General features: G+C 41.3%; 2 protein-coding genes across 3 annotated transcripts in view; both read left to right on the forward strand.

Moving 5' to 3' along the window:
- The window catches only part of iqsec2b (IQ motif and Sec7 domain ArfGEF 2b), a 29,932-nt gene extending 24,485 nt beyond the window's left edge, over nt 1–5,447 (forward strand). For both annotated transcript variants that reach the window (XM_087781430.1, XM_087781431.1), the window contains 8 exons: nt 48–214; nt 376–515; nt 579–704; nt 787–886; nt 978–1,139; nt 1,255–1,443; nt 1,578–1,627; nt 2,512–5,447. In XM_087781430.1, the coding sequence (XP_087637556.1) occupies nt 48–214; nt 376–515; nt 579–704; nt 787–886; nt 978–1,139; nt 1,255–1,443; nt 1,578–1,627; nt 2,512–3,693 (2,116 nt within the window). In that variant the 3' untranslated portion in view covers nt 3,694–5,447. The remainder of the gene's footprint in view (nt 1–47; nt 215–375; nt 516–578; nt 705–786; nt 887–977; nt 1,140–1,254; nt 1,444–1,577; nt 1,628–2,511) is intronic.
- Nucleotides 5,448–6,622: 1,175 nt separating this feature from the next.
- kdm5c (lysine demethylase 5C) lies at nt 6,623–20,400 on the forward strand. Its single transcript, XM_087781429.1, is given in 27 exon segments — nt 6,623–7,029; nt 8,819–8,966; nt 9,272–9,349; nt 9,431–9,553; nt 9,622–9,792; nt 10,138–10,272; nt 11,402–11,458; nt 12,256–12,379; nt 12,456–12,748; nt 13,181–13,339; nt 13,425–13,544; nt 13,610–13,768; nt 13,833–14,014; nt 14,075–14,237; nt 14,314–14,433; nt 14,924–15,118; nt 15,192–15,373; nt 15,444–15,568; nt 15,634–15,781; nt 15,847–15,937; nt 16,024–16,406; nt 16,472–16,610; nt 16,752–16,931; nt 17,137–17,265; nt 17,341–18,106; nt 18,182–18,381; nt 19,472–20,400. Coding segments are annotated over 26 exon segments (4,755 nt in total). The 5' UTR covers nt 6,623–7,029; nt 8,819–8,822; the 3' UTR covers nt 19,661–20,400.
- The last annotated feature ends 2 nt before the right edge of the window (nt 20,401–20,402 follow it).

Consider the following 20,402-nt stretch of genomic DNA (forward strand, 5'->3'; position numbering starts at 1 on the left):
CAAATCTTTTTTAGGGGTTCGGACTAACAGACTTCTGTTCCTCGCAGTCAGAGGTACTGTGTGTGCAATCCAACGCTGGTTCGTCAGTTCCAGAACCCCGACACCATCTTCATCCTGGCTTTCGCCATCATCCTCCTGAACACAGACATGTACAGTCCCAACGTGAAACCAGAGAGGAAGATGAAGCTGGAGGACTTCATTAAGAACCTAAGAGGTGCTGCTAATAAAAGCAAAGCAATTTACTCACAAATGTTTACATCATCTTGATTTATTATTTAACATTTTTCATTTATTGCGACCTCACAGTCAAGGTTTCATTGCTTTTATGGTTTCAGTGACATCACAGCTTAGAGAGAATTTTTCTTTCATTTGTAGGTGTGGATAATGGGCAGGACATACCCAGAGACCTACTTGTAGGCATCTACCAACGAATCCAGAAATGGGAGCTGCGGACCAACGACGACCACGTGTCCCAGGTGCAAGCCGTGGAGAGAGTCATTGTCGGCAAGAAGCCTGTGAGTTCGCCGAGGATCCTCCTGCAATTTTCTTTCGTCCCACAAACTCCTTCGTTCCAATAGGTGCTCTCTCTGCCACACCGACGACTTGTGTGCTGTTGTCAACTCTACGAGGTTCCGGACCCCAACCGACCCCAAAGAACCGGGGTGCATCAGCGAGAGGTTTTCCTGTTCAACGACCTTCTTGTGGTAAAACCTTCTTTTTATTTAATAACCATGCAAACGTTTTTATATAAACATGTCTCAAAACCTCTTTCATATCTCATCATAGGTGACCAAAATCTTCCAAAAGAAGAAAACATCTGTGACGTACAGTTTCAGACAGTCTTTCCCTTTGGTCGAGATGCATGTGCACTTGTTCCAGAATTCATGTAAGAAATGTTTACCCTTCTTTAAATATTCCTTTCCGCATTTTTGATGACAAAGTGTTTTCTTTATCGCTGTTTTTTGTTTTGCTTCCAGACTACCCACATGGCATCCGCCTTACCTCAGCAATCCTGGGTGGGGAAAGGAAAGTTCTCATTGTCTTCATGGCACCCAGTCAGCAAGACCGCACACGATTTGTGAGCGACCTGAGGGAGAGTGTTGCTGAAGTGCAAGAGATGGAGAAATACAGAGTGGAATGTAAGCGCGCCATCTGCTGGTCAACTCAGTGAAGTGTCATTTTAGGAGGGAACATATTTCGGTTTATGGATGTGGGAAATAATTAACCAAAATAAAACGTGTTTTTTGCTCACAGCTGAGTTAGAGAAACAGAAAGGCGTGATGAGGCCTGGATTGCTCACTGGAAGTGCGGTGGGAGGAGGTGTAAAGAGTGATGTTGTGAACGGCACAATGGGAAGGACCAGCTTTGACGACAACTGTTCTGTGGGCGAGGGTCTAAAACGCACTGCACTTAGTTCATCTCTCAGGGACCTTTCAGAGATCGGTGAGAGATACATTTAGAAGCCACACCTCCACTTTACTTTCCTCCACTCATTTTCGCTTTCTCTCTCACAATCTCCTCTCACTTTAATAACCTAACCTTTCTTTCTCTGTAACCTCGCTTGTGGTGATGTGCAGGAAAACGTGGTCGCCGAAACAGTGTTGGTTCCCTGGACAGTACTATGGAAGTAAGAAATTCCATGTGCATGCTTACAAAAACGCTTGTGAATGAACTTTGATTTTGTCTTTTCTTTACTGCTTTTATGCTGTCATGTGCTTCCTAATGGTCGAACACAGTGTGGGGCATGGGGAAGTTGGAGGGAAGGGATGAATTTAATTGCATTTAATTGTTTTTTATTTTACTGAATTACATTTTTTTTTCGATAATGGTTGAAGTTGTTTTAATTATTTCATTGTTTTGTATATTGAAAGGTTTATTTATTCATTTTGTTAAATGATGAATTCTAAATTTCTATATTTTCTAAATTGTTTTTTCCTAACATATAAAGTGTGATATTCAAATTCCATTCTGATTCAAAATACATTTTTTTATTTTTTTTAAATCTGTAATTTCAGGTTCAAGTTTTTTATTTGTCAAACATACATGTATGAAGACATACAGCATAAATAAAAATGGTGGTCCTCTCAGACCCACGATGCAAAACATGAAGTAGACAATGAAAGGACATTTAAAAATAAAATAAATAATCATTTGTAAATGTTCCTATAATATTGACATCTTTTTATATTCAATTTAAACGGCAACGTATATTTTTTAAATTAATACTTCTTTTTTTTTTTACATGTAGAGTTAGATATTTTAATCCCAATTAATAAAAAAGGCCTTTTCTAAATTCAGTATATTTTTAATTTGTTGCCTATAAAATGTGAGAGTATACAATGTTGCTATAGTAGTGCCTCCCGACAAAGTGGCACTGTGTATAAAGTATGGCTTCATGTTCATGTTGATATTGTGACCCATGACGACATTAGTGTTTGTTTGTATCTGTTTGATATTTCTTTCATTCAATTTTCATTTAAAAAAATTCATACTGAAACCTTGGTCTTGCAGGGCTCCATTATTAGCAGTCCGCAGCCACACCAGCGCTATCCAGTAACAGGAGTAATGACCGGCTGCTACACTACAGAAGACTTCCGGCCTCAACGCCCCATCCTGAGCCCCGGGTCGGGGGTGGGGGGTGGGCCGGGGCAGCAACACACCACTGCTGGGATAGGAGTTGGGGGAGCCTCCAGCAGTGTCGAGAGACCAGGAGCAGGGAGCAGCACTGGAGGGAGCAGCAGCAACAACAACAGCAGCGGCTCCTTCCTGGGCTCACTCTTCGGCAACAAGCGTGCCAAACCACCAGGGCCCCTTATACCACCGGGGCCACCATACCCCGCTCCTGTCCCCCCACCAACCACGGGAGGGCCCCCTCCTCTCTCCCCTTCATCGCTCTGCCAGATGGAGGGAGGACCCTCCAAACTCCAGGCGCTGCACGCACAGTACTGTCACGCGGCCACAGTGCAGCCCCCGCCGCCGTACTACCACCACCATCACTTCCACATACAAGCCATGCCTCCACCCTTGCAAGGCGTGCCCTCCCACGCCGTCCAGAGGGGCCCCCTTCCCTGTCGACCGCCGCTTGGCCCTCAGCTCGGCCAGCACCCGCAGCTGGCCCATCTCTCCCAGCTTTCCCAGCATGGGCTTACGGGTCGCTACACCAACATGGTGGTGGGGTGTCCCCCCCCCCTTTCTCCTCTCTCCCAACATTCCCCGAGCCCACAGTTCACCCTGTATCACGCCACACACTCCGCCCGAGGGGGCAGCGGCCCTGGGGCCAAACCCCCGCTCACCCTGTCGCACTCCCACCCGCACCCCCACGCACACTCCCAAACGCACCCCGGACACGTCCACACGCCGCACCCGGGCAGTCACCCCACGCACCAAACCCACTTTATATTCGGCACGCTCCCCCACAACCTGCCGTCCGCCTCCGTCAATGCGCATCACGCTGCCACCGTCGTCCAGTATCTGCCCCAGTACCCTCCGCTCTCTTCCATCCCGCCTCCCCCACCGCACTCCCCTTTACCCCCCCCTTCAACTCCCCTTACCCCTCTTACGCCTCTGTCGCCGCTCCCCCTCCAGCACCCAGGGCAGCCTCCGCAGGGCCCTCAGGGGACCGGAGCTGGAGCGACAGGTACGGTCGGCAGCTCCAAATCCAAGCCCATCAACCGGATAAGTACAGTGGTGTGAGCAGGGTTTGGGGCGCCAGATCCCAGAGGGGCGACGGCCGGGCGGAGGAGGCCGGCAGAGGGAGGGCATGGTCCAGGTCGGCCAGGACGGAGAGCAACAGCAGCAGCACCGTTGACAAAAAGAAGCGCAGCTTACTCCGGCTCTGTTACTTCCACCTCCGGTTCCCTCACATGTAGATGATAGTTGATTTTAGCTGCGACACAAATTACTCAAATTAAATCTTTTGCCTCTCCCAATCGCTTAAAGTTATATCCGTGAAAGGCAGTTTACATGTACAGTGCACAGATGTGAAGTAAAAAAAGAGATCATATACAGTATATAGACCAATATACAGCTGCTTACTTTGTAAATAGAGACTTATACTGGGCAGAGTTTATGAAACAGCTGAATTAAAAAAAAACAACTGCCAGTTGACTTTGCAATAATTTAATAGCTTCATGATGTCTGTCAATGGACTCAGTTTTTTCAGGCAAATAACTTCTTTTTCAAAAACGAAAAAAAATGTGCATTTCTTTGTTTTCAACTTGTAAAAAAAATAAATCCTGACAATCTCTGACTGGTATTGTCACCGTGAGTCCCTTGTGACTCAATAATGCAGTTTGAATGTTTATAATGCTTTGGCAAGTTTTGTTAATATGAAACTTCACTTGATATTATGATAAATATTGTCTGATAATTGTTACTTTTAAGAAATAAAAACGATCTAGTTTGTACGTGGTTATCAGGAGCACATGTGCACTTCCTTTGTTCACCACAAGGAGCGCTGTGCGGAACGAAATATTTATTTCTATAATAGTTATGTTTTCTTCTGTTTCAAAATGCTTTTATGTAAAGACTATTCGGAGTGTTATTTCCCATGTGTTTTGGGTTAGGCCCATTTGGGTGAAGATGGTTAAGTAAAACTGTAAAATCGGGAATATTGATCTAGTTTGTGTGAAATTCAAACCTTCACATGGCAACTTTAAGAATTAGAATTTAGAGAATCAGTTTGGAGTCATTATTTTTACATGTTGTGAAAAAGTACACTTTTAAACCAGTTTTTGTGAATTTGCACACGTGATGTCTTAAGTCAGAAATGGCCTTCTATTCTCTTCCCACCCCTCTTCTGAAACTTTATTCGATTTCCCTGATGCTATAGCATCATGCTGAGGGCTTCTTGTTTAAAAACCTTTGAAAACTGAGAGTATTGAATGTTCAATTGCCTACAGATAAATAAAGTGTTTCTGTTAATCTGTTGCCATTCTGTTTGCCTTGTGTAATGTTTTTGCTTTTGTATTTTTATAGATATATCACTGTAGTCAAAGGAAAAAAATGGAATAAGATTCAAACTTGATACGGTTTAAAACCACTTTGAATAGAATCTACAGTGTGTTCTGTTTTTTAAGCCTTTACTTTTATTGTATGTTTTTAACTTTAACTTTCTTGCATGAATATATCAAAAACTTATTGAATAGTTTTTACTATACAAACGTGAATGTAAATAATACAAAGAGCTATCATATCATTGGGATGTAAAACTACCATTCTGTATTAAGGTGTGTGCATGTGAGTGCCATTTCTATGTAAATACTAAAGAGCTATTGTGACAGGAAATATTGGCCAAAAATAAAAATGTGTGCTTTTTTTCTTCTTTTTGGGGAGTTGAGAGAGTTCTGCAAGGAATTGATTTCGCTCTGTTGATGTGCTATGTGTGCTGGAAGAATAGAGATGAGATGTGAATATTTATTGCTTCTAATAAAGTGTTCATGCAGTAAAGTAAAGTGTTTCCCTTTGTTGGCCCTTTTTGTGACATCAGCAGTGTTGATCAAGTTACTTTAAAATAGTACCTTAGTTACAGGTTGCTAGTTACTTCTTTCAAAAGCAACTCTCTTACTTTAAGTTCATTTACAAATTACTGTCAAAGTAGCTAGTCACTAGGGAAAGAAAGTTATTTGGTAAGGGAGGAAGAAAGTTAAATTTGCCATAGGCACAGGCAGGTGAAGGGCTGGACGCTGTTACCCTCAAGGTCAGAGGTCGTGTACTCTTCAGTCATCTTGTTTAATCCATATATTCCTCTCACACATACAGTGAGGAATACAGCAGAGGTAATAAGGTTAAATGAAATTTAATAAATATACCGACCATACATTATGTCGCTGATAGAGATTGACCATTTTTTGAGAGTTTGAACAGGCCGATACCTATTTTTGCCCATTTTTATATATGAACTATATAAAAGTCAAATTTTTAAAAACGACTGATCATACAAACCTTATAAATAAAACAATAAAATTGGACAACAAAACTAAACTGTATCTGCGATGGCAGACTATAATTGTTTTTAAGTAAATAATTATTTAATTATATATATATATATATATATATATATATATATATATATATATATATATATATATAATTTTTTTTTTTTTTTTTTAATTATTATTTAAGATAAAATGTCCAAAGTTTAATAAAAACAGTTATACAGTCGAATATTCCAGCTCAAAATAACTGTACAACTTGTATCCTTTGTCTTTGTTGTTTTTCTTTGATCTATGTTCTTTATCTTTAGACTTAGATTGTGTAATCATGTTCTTTCTCTTTAATTCTCTTGTTCTTATTTTATTTTGATTTATTTTTGATTTTTTATTTAAAAAAATTGCTGTATGTATTGGCTATTGGAAAAAAAAAAATTACATTACCTTACCTTATATTATGTAATTATAATGTGAATAAAATGAAAAAAAGTGCGAAACTTCATCATTACCGACTGGTTTGGGTTTAAACTAACTCAATTTAGAAAAAAATAATAATGAATCATCATAATATAATATGTAATATGTAAATTATTACTGCTTTTTGAAAAACATTTTAAAAGAAAGCACAGATGGGGTAGGTGTATTAAAGGTCCACCTGACGTCATTCATTCGTGTTGTGATGTAATGCGCACTTAGGCACTACTTTTTTGAGGGTGAACGTGGCGGAAGGGGCGTGAAGATAGAAAACTGTTCTTAGCCCGTGAGAAAAAAAGTAAGATGGCGTCTTCTTAAGAAAGATGGGATAGCCAGAAGAGACTGACGGCGTTAGTCGGAAAATGATTTATAAAATAACCGGAAAAAAACATCGACACCTTCGTCTATTATTAAACGAGCGACTTTAATTCGTATTTCGATCCCGTGTGTGTTTAGACTTCCGGAGTCTATGGAGTGCTGAGGGCTAAAAAAAAGGGGTCAACTTTACAACTGCAGCGAGCACAGCTGGCCAACGTTAGCCCACCAGCAGGCATCACAACAACAGAGGAAGGGGAGCGACCACCAGCTCTGCCGACTATTCCCGGGACATCGAGGGTGTCTACGGGTCAGTTGCTGGCGTATTATCGGCCGAATGTGGCGACGGCGACTTCATACACACCGAACGCTACCATTTCCCTTTAGCATGTCGTCAACTGCTAGCAAGCATAACCGGTTGTTACCATGTAGCTCAGAGTGTAGGTTAGCATGCCGTCATGTCGGTGAACAGACCGCTAACTGACGCCACACACTTAAGACCGTGGGAGGAAAAAACGAAGGCCTCGCAGCTAGCGTTAGCATTTCAAAGGTTTAACCCGCTATTGGGCGAAATGTAGACAATACATTCCTCACTGTTGACGAAAAGCGTGTCTTAAGTGGCTACTAAGCTAAATATCTGAGGTAAAATCTACGTTTCCTTCGATTGTTTCGTAATATGTGACCTGTGACGTTAGCACCAGCCTTGACGCCGGTTTGTCCGAGGCATCATTAATATAACACGCTTCTGATTTAAAGTGAGACTGTGTTTGTTTTTGTTTACACAAAGTGTACCATTCCCGCATACATTTACTTTAAATGTATGAAGCCCAATCCACTTGAAAGGGATGCCTTCATGGCCTCCTTTACTCAAGGTTCATGGCCTCTCCGCCATTGTTTGATAAAGGCCCCGAAAAATTGGATAAACAAAACAAAAGTGGAACGTCATCAGTTAAATTCATGTGTTCTGTAATATGTTTTGAGATTACATTTACATTTCTTTGTATCACATTTACACTCCAGTCTTACAAGAATCTAATCCAAGGCAAACAGTGTTTTTTGTAGGTCAGTGTCTCAAACTTGAGTCGCTCTGTTATTGTACTTGCCTCACGATAATATCCCACGTTTCCGGGAAATTCCTATTATGAAACTATTTTTTCGAATTGTCTCAATTTTCCAGTTTTTCTTAAAAATGCTTCTTGTGGCTGTTGCTCACTTTTTTAATGATTTGTACTGATTCCTTCAAGAAACATCTGATTCGTGCTGGCTTTTCCTTGATTCTCTGAGACTCCTGTGTTTGTAAGTAAGAAGGTAATTTTTATTTATATAGCGCTTTTCTAGACCAGGGTCACAAAGCGCTTAAACAATCAAAACAATATTCAATAAAGTATATACTTTAAAGGTCAGGATAAAACTGATAACACAACAGGATGTTTGTCTTGGTGTCGTCTTGATCTTTTGAGTATATATTTTATTGGGTATTGTTTTGATTGTTTAAGCGCTTTGTTACCCTGGTCTGGAAAAGCACTCTATAAATATAAATTACTTACTTAAGATGCATGTATATTCATGTTTGTATGCGATGTTTATACGCATTCAAAGAGGAGTTATTAAGATATTTACCAAACGATACATTATTCATCTGTACATTGTTGACTTAAGGTTAAGTAAGGTAGAACTTTATTGATCCCTCAGGCGGTCTCCTTCGGGAAATAGTTGTTTTTTTTTCCCATTAGCCACAGCAAATACAGCAATTTTTCATAAAAAATAAATACAAATAAAATAAGAACAAGAACAAAGAGAAATAACAAGATGATACAATCTAAGTCTAAAGATAAAGAACAAGAACATAGATCAAAGAAAAATAACAAGGACAAAGGATACAAAGACTAACATAGAATAGAACACCATGATACTTTTACTCCACTCCTGCCCCCAAACTCAGAATTGTACAATTTAATAGCCCGAGGAATGAATGAGTCCTTGAGTCTATTTGTTTTTCACCTGGGTAGGAGCATTCTTGCACTCATTCTGACTTTGTTGTTTTCCATGCAATTGTTATGCCTTAAATAATGTTTTTTGCTTATCCCTCATGTTGTCAGGGCGATGGAAGGGGAAGAATTTGTACCGCCGCCGGAGTGTCCAGTATTTGAGCCGTCATGGGAGGAATTCCAGGATCCCCTGGGCTACATAGCCAAGATCAGACCAATTGCGGAGAAATCTGGAATCTGCAAAATCCGACCTCCACTTGTAAATATTTGAAATTTTAAAACGTTTGCTTTCCGTTTAATATCATGTTACACGTGTTTTCTGAAACCTTGACATTCTTACTGAAATAATGTTAGTATGAAGTTTGCATTAATAATCTATATTATCATAATTAGAAAAGATTGAACTGTCGTTTATGACTGGGATTGTACATTTTTGTAGCAATAGTGTAAGTTGTGCTGACATTGATACCCATAATCACAAAAAAATATAAATATGATAACACATATTAGACAACTTATTTTGTGAATTCCTTCAACCGACTATGTTTTTATTTTACTTTCTAGGACTGGCAGCCTCCATTCTCAGTGGAGTTGGACACCTTCCGCTTCACACCTCGAATCCAGAGGCTCAATGAGTTGGAGGTTAGTTTAAACCCAAGTCAATCTTTAATGTGTATTATTCCCTTATGGAACTGTGATCATTTTCCTGTTTTTGTCCCATAGGCCGAGACTCGAGTCAAGCTAAATTATTTGGATCGTATAGCCAGGTTTTGGGAGGTTCAGGCATCGTCATTAAAAATCCCTCATATAGAAAGGCGAATCCTTGACCTCTTCAGCTTGTCAAAGGTAACCTATGAAGGGAAGGGAAATTGATGAAGATTTGAAAAGTTTGATACTGTTTTTGCTTTTTTTAGGTTGTGACTGATGAGGGTGGGTTTGAGATGGTCTGCAAGGAGCGGCGCTGGGCTCGGGTTGCCCAAAGGCTCGGATACCCCCATGGCAGGAACATTGGCTCTCTTCTGCGCTCGCACTACGAGAGGATTGTGTACCCTTTTGAGATGTTCCAGTCTGGCTCAAGTTTGCCGGTACTGAGTCTAAATATATATATATATATATATTTTTATATGAAGCTTACTGTCTGCTGTGTTTATAATTATATGATTAAATTCCTACACTTAATTATATTCTATTTTTACTAAAATGCATTTATCTGTGAGAAGTTAAAGTTTCAAAGTTGATATTTTGCTTCCTCAAGCTTTATCATCTATAACAGCAATTAGTAAACCTTAAATTTACTTTCTCGATTGTGTATAATTTAATGAATAAATGAACAGTTGAATGTTGTTACGAGTTGGAAGTTGTTTTTTTCCTCCAGGATTATAAATGCTTGTTTTTTTCTAACCATCCCTTTTTTTATTCATATTTTTTAGCATTGCAAACCAAAGCACTATGATGGTGAAGAGGTGGACAAAGAGTACAAGCCGCACTCCATCCCCCTACGTCAGTCGGTCCAGCCGTCTAAAATGAGCACCTACGGCCGAAGAGCAAACCGCTGTCAGCCAGATGTAAGCTAAAAAAAATGTCATCCGTTTCAAATTTCACATATTCATACTGCATATTTTGTAGAAACTCAAGGTGACAGTAGTGGCATATCAAGTTTAAAATTCAGTCATTGCATAAGCCTGTGGAATTCTTTGAAAGATAGCAACCCATCCTTAAATTCTTTAGTAAAGCACTTGAACTTGTCTTGTATGTCCATAAAGATTATATTTTAGAAATATGGTTGATAAAGTGGTTGGAGTAAAAATATTGTAATTAAATTAAATCCAATTTTTTGCTCAACCTTTTACATTGACCTGTCATCTGAATCAGCAAATCCATGTGCTTCTTTTAAAGATGCGATGTTCCTGCTTGTTCATGTCTTCTGCTCTGCATCCATGCTGCTAGTGTGCTCTCTGCTTCGTGTTGTCTGTTTTTCACTTTTCTTTGTCCCTGACAACAGGTTGTTCTTTATTTCACAAGTTATATAAAGAACATTTTACATGAATCACAGTTGTCCAAAGAGAGCCAAGACGGGAGCATTGTTTTATGTACTGTTTAATATAATTTTTCTGGTTTCAGCGTTGCTTGTCGGTTCCCTGGCTGCCATTTCTTTATACATTTTCATGCTCTTTTCATTTATGTTACCATGCCGTTTCTAATAATTAGATTGAATTAAAATGAAAAAACAGAGTTGATATATTTTCGATGGAGTTGTAAATACACATACTTGTGGTCCCGGGGAAAAATCCCGTCCGGATTTATTTTATGTAGCCTGACAGTAACAGTTTTCTAAAAATTCTAAGTAAATATGTTGATAGGGTGAATCAAGGTATCAGTTTTTAAGACGATACAAGCGACAGATATGATGGATGTTAACAATATGAATAAATCTGGAATTTGTTCAGTAAAGGAGCAATGCATATAATATTGAACCTCAAAGAATGATTAGACAATATTGAAATCTGGCTTCCTAGTTCTTGATACACATTTTGATTGGCCTGTGACCAAGTCTGTTAAGAGTTTGGCCCTGATTGAGTTCAACACCCAGTCTCTACAGTAACAATTTATTTTCAGTCCATCTCCCACCTTGTTCGCCCTCTTTGTCCTTTGATCATAGTTTATCGTTGCTCTTGTTGTTGTCTCCCTTTGCAGGGTCAGGAGGATCTGGCTCCTCATCCTCTTCCAAATGGCTCTCAACTCATCTCTGCGGTACTGCCTCTCGAGCCCATGAGCTCGCCCTACGCATCCCTGTTGTTTTTACTGCTTCCACTCTGACAACGTCAACTCACCAGTCTTTGTTTCTTCACCCTTACAAAAACAAAACTTTCACTAACATGTAATTTTAGCATCTTTATAGAATATTCCACTCACAACGCAGATTTCACTGATTTCTTAAGAACCATCTTCCACAACGCAGGAGCATTGCCTTTTCATGATGCTATGGATTTTTATTTTCCATTGTTTGGGAGTGGTTTTAAAGGTTTTAAAGGTTTTGTGTGTCAAAGTCCAAATATCTGTCAGCTGAGTAGTTTTTACCTTTGTATCAATGTGAGATATTAACCCTTCTGCTCTCAGTATTGTATATAAAACACTTTTATATATACAATCTAACAGAGCATCTGACTTTCATGCTAAGTTCCTTTTTAGTTTTTCCGTTGAGTCGTTATCTGACTGCTTTAATGGATGTTTAGAGAGGAAGAAAAGTCTGACTTGAAAATGCTTGCATAATGAAACCATGTTAAGGGACTTTGTGTCCTCTGTATGAGACATGAATGAGTTGGGTCAGTGTGATTGCTCCTGGTGGTTTGGTTTTCTGGTTGTGGACTTTAGTCTTTGTTTCAATCTGTGATATTTTAACACTTTTACTTCCTAACCCGTGTGAGATCACCTCTTGTGTTGCATTGCAAGTTTCTGTTTTTTGAATGCTACCAAGTTTGAAGCTTTGCTTTGCGTGCAATTAATACTTGATAGTTATTTTAATGAATGAGAAATGTGTCTGTCAGCAGCCTGAACCTACGGAAGAAGACATTGAGAAGAACCCAGAATTAAAGAAGCTACAAATCTATGGTGCAGGACCAAAGATGATGGGCCTGGGACTTATTGCGAGAGAAAGGGGTATGAGAAGGAAAGGTGAGTTGACACGTGCTCTCAGCAGCTATTCAAGTTATTTAGCCTTCTAGCATTTTAATGTCCTGTTTGTTTTCAGCTGAAGAGCTACCACAAACCCTGACCATTACGGAGAAAATTTCCCCTCCTGTGCCTGATGATGTCACGATCAAGTCGGAGCAGATGGAGCCTCAAACTCCTGCTGATGTTGATCCCGCAGGTCCCCCACCTCCACCCCCAAGTGTTGTGGTCAAAGATGAAGCAAAGACAGAAGTGAAGAAAGAAGAACCGTTACACCAGAGTATAAAGGAAGACGGCAAAGGTGTAGTCATGGATGGGCCTTGCACCAAAATGACCATGAGGCTTCGACGAAATCCCAACAACCCTCAGAGTGTAAGTAGACTAAGTGGTGTGCCACTTTAAACTCAAAATGTACAGAAAAACGATGAAAAAAATAAATAAAAAAACATTGCTAAAAATGACAGCTGTTTTGACTGTTGTTTTATGTAATGCAAATCAAATTTTTTGCCAACGCTATGGAGCAGTCTACTGCTGCTGTGACAGTTAAGAATCAGAAGTTGAGGCAATTTCGCAGCGAGTAAAAGTCCTAAAGTAACACAAAATTATTACTAAAACCCATCTTTATCTCTGCTTTCGTCCCCTGTAAACATCAATAAAGTTATACCTAACCTACATGTGAAACTTTTTTCTCAAATGAAAAAAATCTTCAAAGTTCAAGTTTTCTAGTTCCAATATCTTTTTTTTTTCTTTTTTTTTTTACACTTAAATGTGGCCACTAATTTATTTTATTTTTTTCCAATCAAGGTGGAGTCATTTGTGTGTCGAATGTGTGGACGAGGCGATGAGGATGAAAAGCTATTGCTCTGTGATGGCTGTGATGACAACTACCACACATTCTGTCTACTGCCCCCTCTCACCGAACCCCCCAAAGGAAACTGGCGTTGTCCAAAATGTGTGGCAGAAGTAGGTTGATGTATTCTAGTTGCATTTTTGCACAATGTACCTTTGACTGATCCATCTTTGTATCTCTACTTTATCTTAAACTTAGGAGTGCAAGAGGCCCTCTGAAGCTTTTGGCTTTGAGCAGGCGACTCGGGAGTACTCACTGCAGAGCTTTGGAGAAATGGCAGACGCCTTCAAAGCAGACTACTTCAACATGCCCGTTCATGTAAGAGGGTTTGCTGTTGTTAACATCTTGAATGACACTTGACTGAACTCCATCTGTTTGTTTAGATGGTTCCAACTGAGCTTGTGGAGAGAGAATTCTGGAGGTTGGTCAGCAGTATAGAGGAGGATGTGACTGTTGAATATGGGGCAGATATTCACTCTAAAGAGTTTGGGAGTGGCTTTCCAATGAACAATGGCAAGAGGATACTTGGGAAGGAAGAAGAGGTTTGATTTATTTTTTTAAATATGATTACTGTCTCAGACTGAAATTTGTATGCTTGTTTCCCAGGAATATGCTCGATCTGGCTGGAATCTGAACGTAATGCCGGTGCTGGAGCAGTCGTTGTTGTGCCACATCAATGGAGATATATCAGGGATGAAGGTGCCGTGGCTTTACGTGGGCATGGTATTCTCAGCATTCTGCTGGCACATTGAGGATCACTGGAGCTACTCAATTAATTACCTTCACTGGTATGATGCTCATCATCCCTTCGGATCACACTGGGGCCGTCTGACCTTTTTCATTTTTAGGGGTGAACCCAAGACATGGTACGGGGTACCGTCTGTGGCGGCCGAACGACTTGAGGAAGTGATGAAGAAGCTGACGCCGGAGCTTTTCAAGTACCAGCCGGACTTGCTCCACCAACTGGTCACAATCATGAACCCAAACATCCTCATGGCTCACGGGGTCCCGGTCAGTCTAAACATACTGGCTCTTACAAGACATGTCACAACGCACATTTGTATTGACTTAACCTTTTGATTTCTAGGTTGTACGCACCAACCAGTGTGCTGGCGAGTTTGTCATCACCTTCCCAAGAGCGTATCACAGCGGGTTTAATCAGGGATACAACTTTGCCGAAGCGGTCAACTTCTGCACTGCAGACTGGGTATGACTCAAAAATACTTCCCCAAATAGGGGCAAATATATTTTACGCCCTTAGATTTTTAGTACATGAGATCCCGGATAAAAATGACAAGGGCGTGTCGGGAATTGAATTGAGTTCTTTTTCGTGCTAAGAAACTCAACTCTTCTGACTAAGCCATCCAGACTGATGGTGTCATGGGGACAAGTTGGCTTTCTTACATTGAAGAATAAAAGTTGTTATGAATTAGTATTCCGTGGTCACGCAATTTTTAGTTTATGTCATAAAATGTACCCCGTAGGCTGGATGTTTAATTGCAACACAAAAATACAAACACCCTGAATATATGCATGTTAATTGGAAATTAAAAAATGTATACATGTATTTACATTTTACACAGACTTTATTGAAATTATAGAAATATGTGATTTCAAAGGTGCAGTTATTTTCCCACACAGTGCATTCCAACTGCCTCACATGTTAACATTTTATGTAAATGTTTCTCTTTTTCAAGCTTCCTGCCGGTCGGTCATGTATTGAACACTACCGAAGGCTGAGGAGATATTGTGTGTTCTCTCATGAGGAGTTGACCTGCAAAATGGCAGCAACTCCTGAGAAACTCGACCTGAATCTGGCTGCAGCGACTCACAGAGAAATGTTTATTATCGTTCAGGAGGAAAGAAAGCTGCGCAAAGGTCTAATGGAACGGGTAAAGGCTTGAAACCTCTCTCTCCAGGTTGTTTTGTTTCTACTGGTTGTTTAATAATCACTTCTATCTGTAGGGTATTAGTGAAGCTGAGCGGGAAGCTTTTGAGTTGTTACCTGATGATGAGAGACAGTGTGATAAATGCAAGACGACGTGTTTCCTCTCTGCTCTGGCCTGCTCCAACTGTCCAGAGCGCCTAGTGTGTCTGTATCACACCCAGGACCTCTGCAACTGTCCCACAAACAAACTCTACCTCAGGTATTCTTTTTTTTTTTTTTAATTTGTGCACCAGCCAGCTGTATTTAATCATTTCATTTGATGCTCACAGATACAGATATACTCTGGATGAGTTGCTAGCGATGCTGCACCGTTTGAAAGTCCGATCAGAGTCCTTTGACTCGTGGGCCAACAGGGTCAAAGAGGCCCTGGAACAGGAGGAAGGAAACAAAATAGGTATTTAGTAAATGTTTGTATTGACTCTCGTCTTGACTTAATTTAAAACGTTAAATCCTCTTTAGAAATCACTGATCTGGAGGCGCTGAAGGCAGAAGCTGCAGAAAAGAAGTTTCCAGACAACGAGCTTCTTCGTAAACTGAACACTGTTCTGACGGATGTGGAGCGTTGTCAGAGGTCCAGCACTGAGTTCCTCAGTCACTCGCATGCCAGGTGATGAAGAAATAATGTGCCAAGTCTTGAGTGTCTATATTTCACGCTTTACCTTTTCTGTTTAGTGACGATAAGATGACGGTGGAGGAACTGACGTCTCTGATGGATAAGATTCAGAACCTGCCGTGTGTGATGAAAGGGGTGGAGGATGTAAAGGTGAGACATGGTGGATCAAAGGAAAGATACACATTTGTTTGAAATTTGGGGCTTTCATTTGACATGAGAATTTCCTTGATTGTCAGGCAATTCTTCAGACTGTCAATGAGTTTCGGACTCGGGCTCAAGTTCTCATAGAGAACAAGGACTGGAGGAAAGAGTCGATTCCCAATGATGAGCTGAAGCTGCATTTGGAAGAGGCAAACAATCTGCCTGTCGTGGTGCCGGAGAGCAAGCTGCTGCAGGGTCACCTGGAGCAGGGGCACTGGCTTGCCGACGTGAGGCGTACTTTAGGCACAGAGGGGGGAGAGAGGCAGGAGGTCACGCTCACTGTGTTAAGGAACCTCCTTGAAGCTGGTTGCAATGTTCACCAGAGTGTCTCAGTGGAGACGGCCATGGCTGAACTCCAGGAGCTTCTGACTATAGCGGAACGTTGGGAGGAGAAAGCACAAATCTGCCTTGAACACAGGTATTGGTTTCTTGTTACCCCGGTTGTAACCAACCCATACATTGATAAATGTTTTTATTTTTTAGGCAAAAGCACCCACTCTCTACACTTGAAGCAATAGTCACTGAAGCTCAGCTGATTCCAGTGCGTTTGCCGAATATTCTGGCACTGCAGGATTGTCTGAGCCGTGCCCGGGCCTGGGTAACGGACTTGGAGGAGATCCAGGTATCACTTAATCGCCTTGTTAAAAATTCTGTCTTTTTTTTAATACATGATGGGGCTTTCAGGATTAACAGGGATTCATACGTCGTCATGATTCATTTGATTTAAAAGATTCAATCCTAAACAATGATTTATCTATGACAGAATGGGGAACACTATCCGTGTCTGGATGACCTGGAGGGTCTGGTGGCTATTGGACGAGACTTGCCTGTCTTTATGGAGGAACTCAGACAATTGGAGCTGCAGGTGACCAGCGCCCACTCTTGGAGGGACAAAGCCACCAAGACCTTCCTTAAGAAGAGCAGCCAGCACAGTCTACTGGAGGTGAATTTTTGCAGCTATGTCCTTAATCGTCCTGTTTGATAAGCTTTCTTCAAAAACGAGCAAGTGGAAGAAACTGAAGATGCCACTTGGTGGTTCTTTCTCTTCTAAGTTTGGAGGATCAACATGGGGGAGAAAAGGCTCTAGGGAGCTGCGGACGAAGCATAACCGTTAATGGTCTGAATCTTAAGCTAGTGTTTTTCTGCAGGTCTTGTGCCCGTGTGCTAAGAGAAGGCAGCAGCGAGAAGAGGTGGAGTCGTTGGGTGAACCTTTAGAAGACCTGGACACCAACACACTTGGCCTGTCGGCTCAGGACCTGAGAGACCCAGCAGCTATCGTGTGTGAAGTTGTTTTAAAAATAATTTTGTGTGCAACAATGTCTCTCATGTCTGTATCAACTTGTCTCTCGCAGGTCATGGCCTTCAAAGAAGGAGAGCACCAGGAGAAGGAGGCTCTTCTGCGGCTACAAAAGGTCAACATGTGTAAGGTTCACGAAGAAACGTGGAAGCAGGATAATTCCCTGGAAACGACCTCATCTGAGACGGCTCTAAAGGAGAACGGAAATCACACGATTCCTCCTGAGTCGGTGTGCGTCTGCGGGGGGCGCCCAAGAGCCCCTCAGCTGCGTTGCCACCTCTGCAAGGATTGGTTTCACGGAGGCTGTGTCCCCTTCCCCTCCCTTCTCCCTGCCTCCGGACAAATGGACTCCCCCCACTGCTGGTGGGACTGGGACTCGCGCTTCTTGTGTCAGCGGTGCCAGCGATCGCGGCGCCCCCGCCTGGAGACCATCTTAGCACTTCTCGTCGCTCTGCAGAGACTTCCGGTGCGTCTGCCCGAAGGAGAAGCGCTGCAGTGTCTCACGGAAAGAACCATCACCTGGCAGGGCCGCGCCAAGGAGGCTCTGGAAACCCCTGAGCTCAAGCTCGCTCTCAGGAAGCTTCAGCAACTTAAAGACACTCTGCACTCGGCTGCAGACACCAAAAAAGAAATGGACACAGGAGCGGTCATCGTTCTATCGGATGGAGAAGGGGAGGAAGAGGGCGTGATTGATCTGACAGAAGAATCTCCGAAGAAGGTGATTTTTATGAAGTATTTTTTTTATTCGCAACACTGCTAATGTGAATGTCATTCTCAGGCTGGTGGTGTCAACGGTGTCGGGAAGAAGTCCAGCATCACTGGTATGTGGGTCACCTTTGATAGAGTCGGTTGTGACTTTCTTACTGACCTTTATCTCAATCCACCCATTTGTCAAGACGTGGGGGCTCTGCAGCCGCTGCTGCCCAGCCTCAAGGGACACATGGTGGACATCTCAGCCGACACCAGGGTCCTCCTGGAGGAGTTGCAGCTGGAAGGTGACCTACTTGAGGTGTCCCTGGACCAGACGCACACCATAAACCGAGTTCTGCAGGCAGCTTCTGAGCCACCCAGAGAAATGCTGCAAGCTCTCATCCAGGTAGGACCCAAGTCAAACGAAACGTATTTACAATTTCTATTGAACACTAGACACAAGGTCAAAGAAGGAGAAATGTCATTTTTTTTATATCACTTTGGTTAAAATAAACGATTATACGGTTTAAATAGATTTTTTTTTTCTTTGGACTTTTGTCTGATCCCAAAGAACAAAATTATGGACTCGAGCTAATTTAATTATGGTTGACATATTTAAATGAGGTCGTGGAAAGGGATGAACATGTCTTCGCTAAATTCCACGTTGGATGAACAAGGGAAAAGTGCTTGACAAATGTGTTGACTCAGTGGGGCTTTGAGAAACATGTTTTATACAGAATCTGACTGTCAGAGTAAAACATTGTTCCTTCTGAAATCCTTTGACATCAGAATCTACTGATTGATCGTGAGATGTAGTGTAATATTTTTAAACTCCAGATGTTAAAACGAAGTTGACACTATGTCAGGAATATACCTAAATTGTTGTGGCAGTGCTTCGATGTTGTCACTTGATCGTTTATGTTGAAAGCACAATCAAGTAGCTCGGTACTCGTTTGGTTTTGTCTGGTGACGCACATTAATGTTGAATTTGAAAGGTTTTGAATTTTTAAATATTGAATTTAAATGTCTCTGAATTAAAAATGATTGTATCTAGAAATATGTTTTTTCAATTTAAAAAATCAAAATGTCAAACTGAATGTGAATAATTGTATAGTTATTTTTGAAAATATTCAAATAATTGAATTCAATGATTTAAAAAAAAAAATAACTTCAATCTTTCAATATTCAAATGATTAAATCAAATCATTCAAAAAACGAGTTCACTATACATTATTTGAAATGTTAACTTCAACCATGCAATATTCTGATGGCACTGATATACGTCCATAGTTCCTGCATCTGTTATTTACTACCAGAAGCAACTCTATTGCAAATTGCCAAAATACAAGTCGTGTTGTACTTTGATCCAGAGACTACGAGTGGTTGGTATGTACGTCAAAAAAGACAAAGGCGTACTTTTATTTTGAAGATGACTACGTACATTGTCACTGCCTCCCCCGCTTGTGCGTTACTGAGCTTAATTTTACCTTTTACAGATCGAGCTTGAAGAGCAGAGGCAGAACAGCCGCAGCAGGAACAAAGAGTCGAAAAGAAAGAGGAAGAGCCACCGAGCAGGGAGAGAAGAGGCAGGAGTCCCAGCACTGGATGGATCGGAGCCCAAGAAAAGCTGCCCCCTCCCACACAGCACCCCTCCTCACTTAGAGGTAGAGAATCCTCTTCACTGACTTATGTCTGAGGCTCATGGGAAGGTTCTGTCGGCAGATTTTGTGATCAGTGATTGGGATTTATTTTGACGTCGTCTACGGAGTGAACCGGTCAGATCGAGAAAATAAAAGATGCAGGACATCCTCCCTCCCCCCTCCCTTCCTCCGCTCTACCTCCCTCACTCGTGTTTTCAGACATTAACCGAGCCTCCACTATTCTACACTCCACCCCCCATCCACCCCTCAACACAAGGAGGAGGATCAGCTGATGTCCACCGGTGTCTGAGCTTGGTCAGTATGTTACCCAACTGTATTACAACAGCAACGGTTCAGCTTCACTCCTGTGCCGGATGCCGTTTTCAGCAGGATTCCCAAGCCACAGAGTGATAACGGCACCATTGTTGTAGTTCTACTGACGATGGGATGTTTCGAGAGACGACAAACAAATGTGTAAAGAACTATGTACACTTTTGGAAAGGGTTACAAACAGGACTCCGTGTTTTTGGTGCTACTTTCCCCAAAACGGAAACTTTACCTCTTTTTTCCCCCTTTCTTTTCTTCTCTTCCCTGTGATGCTTTTCAGTTCTTCACCTCCCTCCATTAAAGACTATACCCTTTTGTTTCACTGGTTCATAATTATATTATTATTATTGATATTACAGACACAGTGTTGTCATAAGTTTGTGTAAAAAACGTTTATTTTAATGTTGCCTTTGTTTCTTTTCACTCTTGTTAGAAAATAAAGTTTTAGCATTATTAAACA

The sequence above is a fragment of the Callionymus lyra genome, chromosome 19, assembly GCF_982586985.1.
Source record: "Callionymus lyra chromosome 19, fCalLyr1.hap1.1, whole genome shotgun sequence".
NCBI classification, from domain to species: domain Eukaryota; kingdom Metazoa; phylum Chordata; class Actinopteri; order Syngnathiformes; family Callionymidae; genus Callionymus; species Callionymus lyra.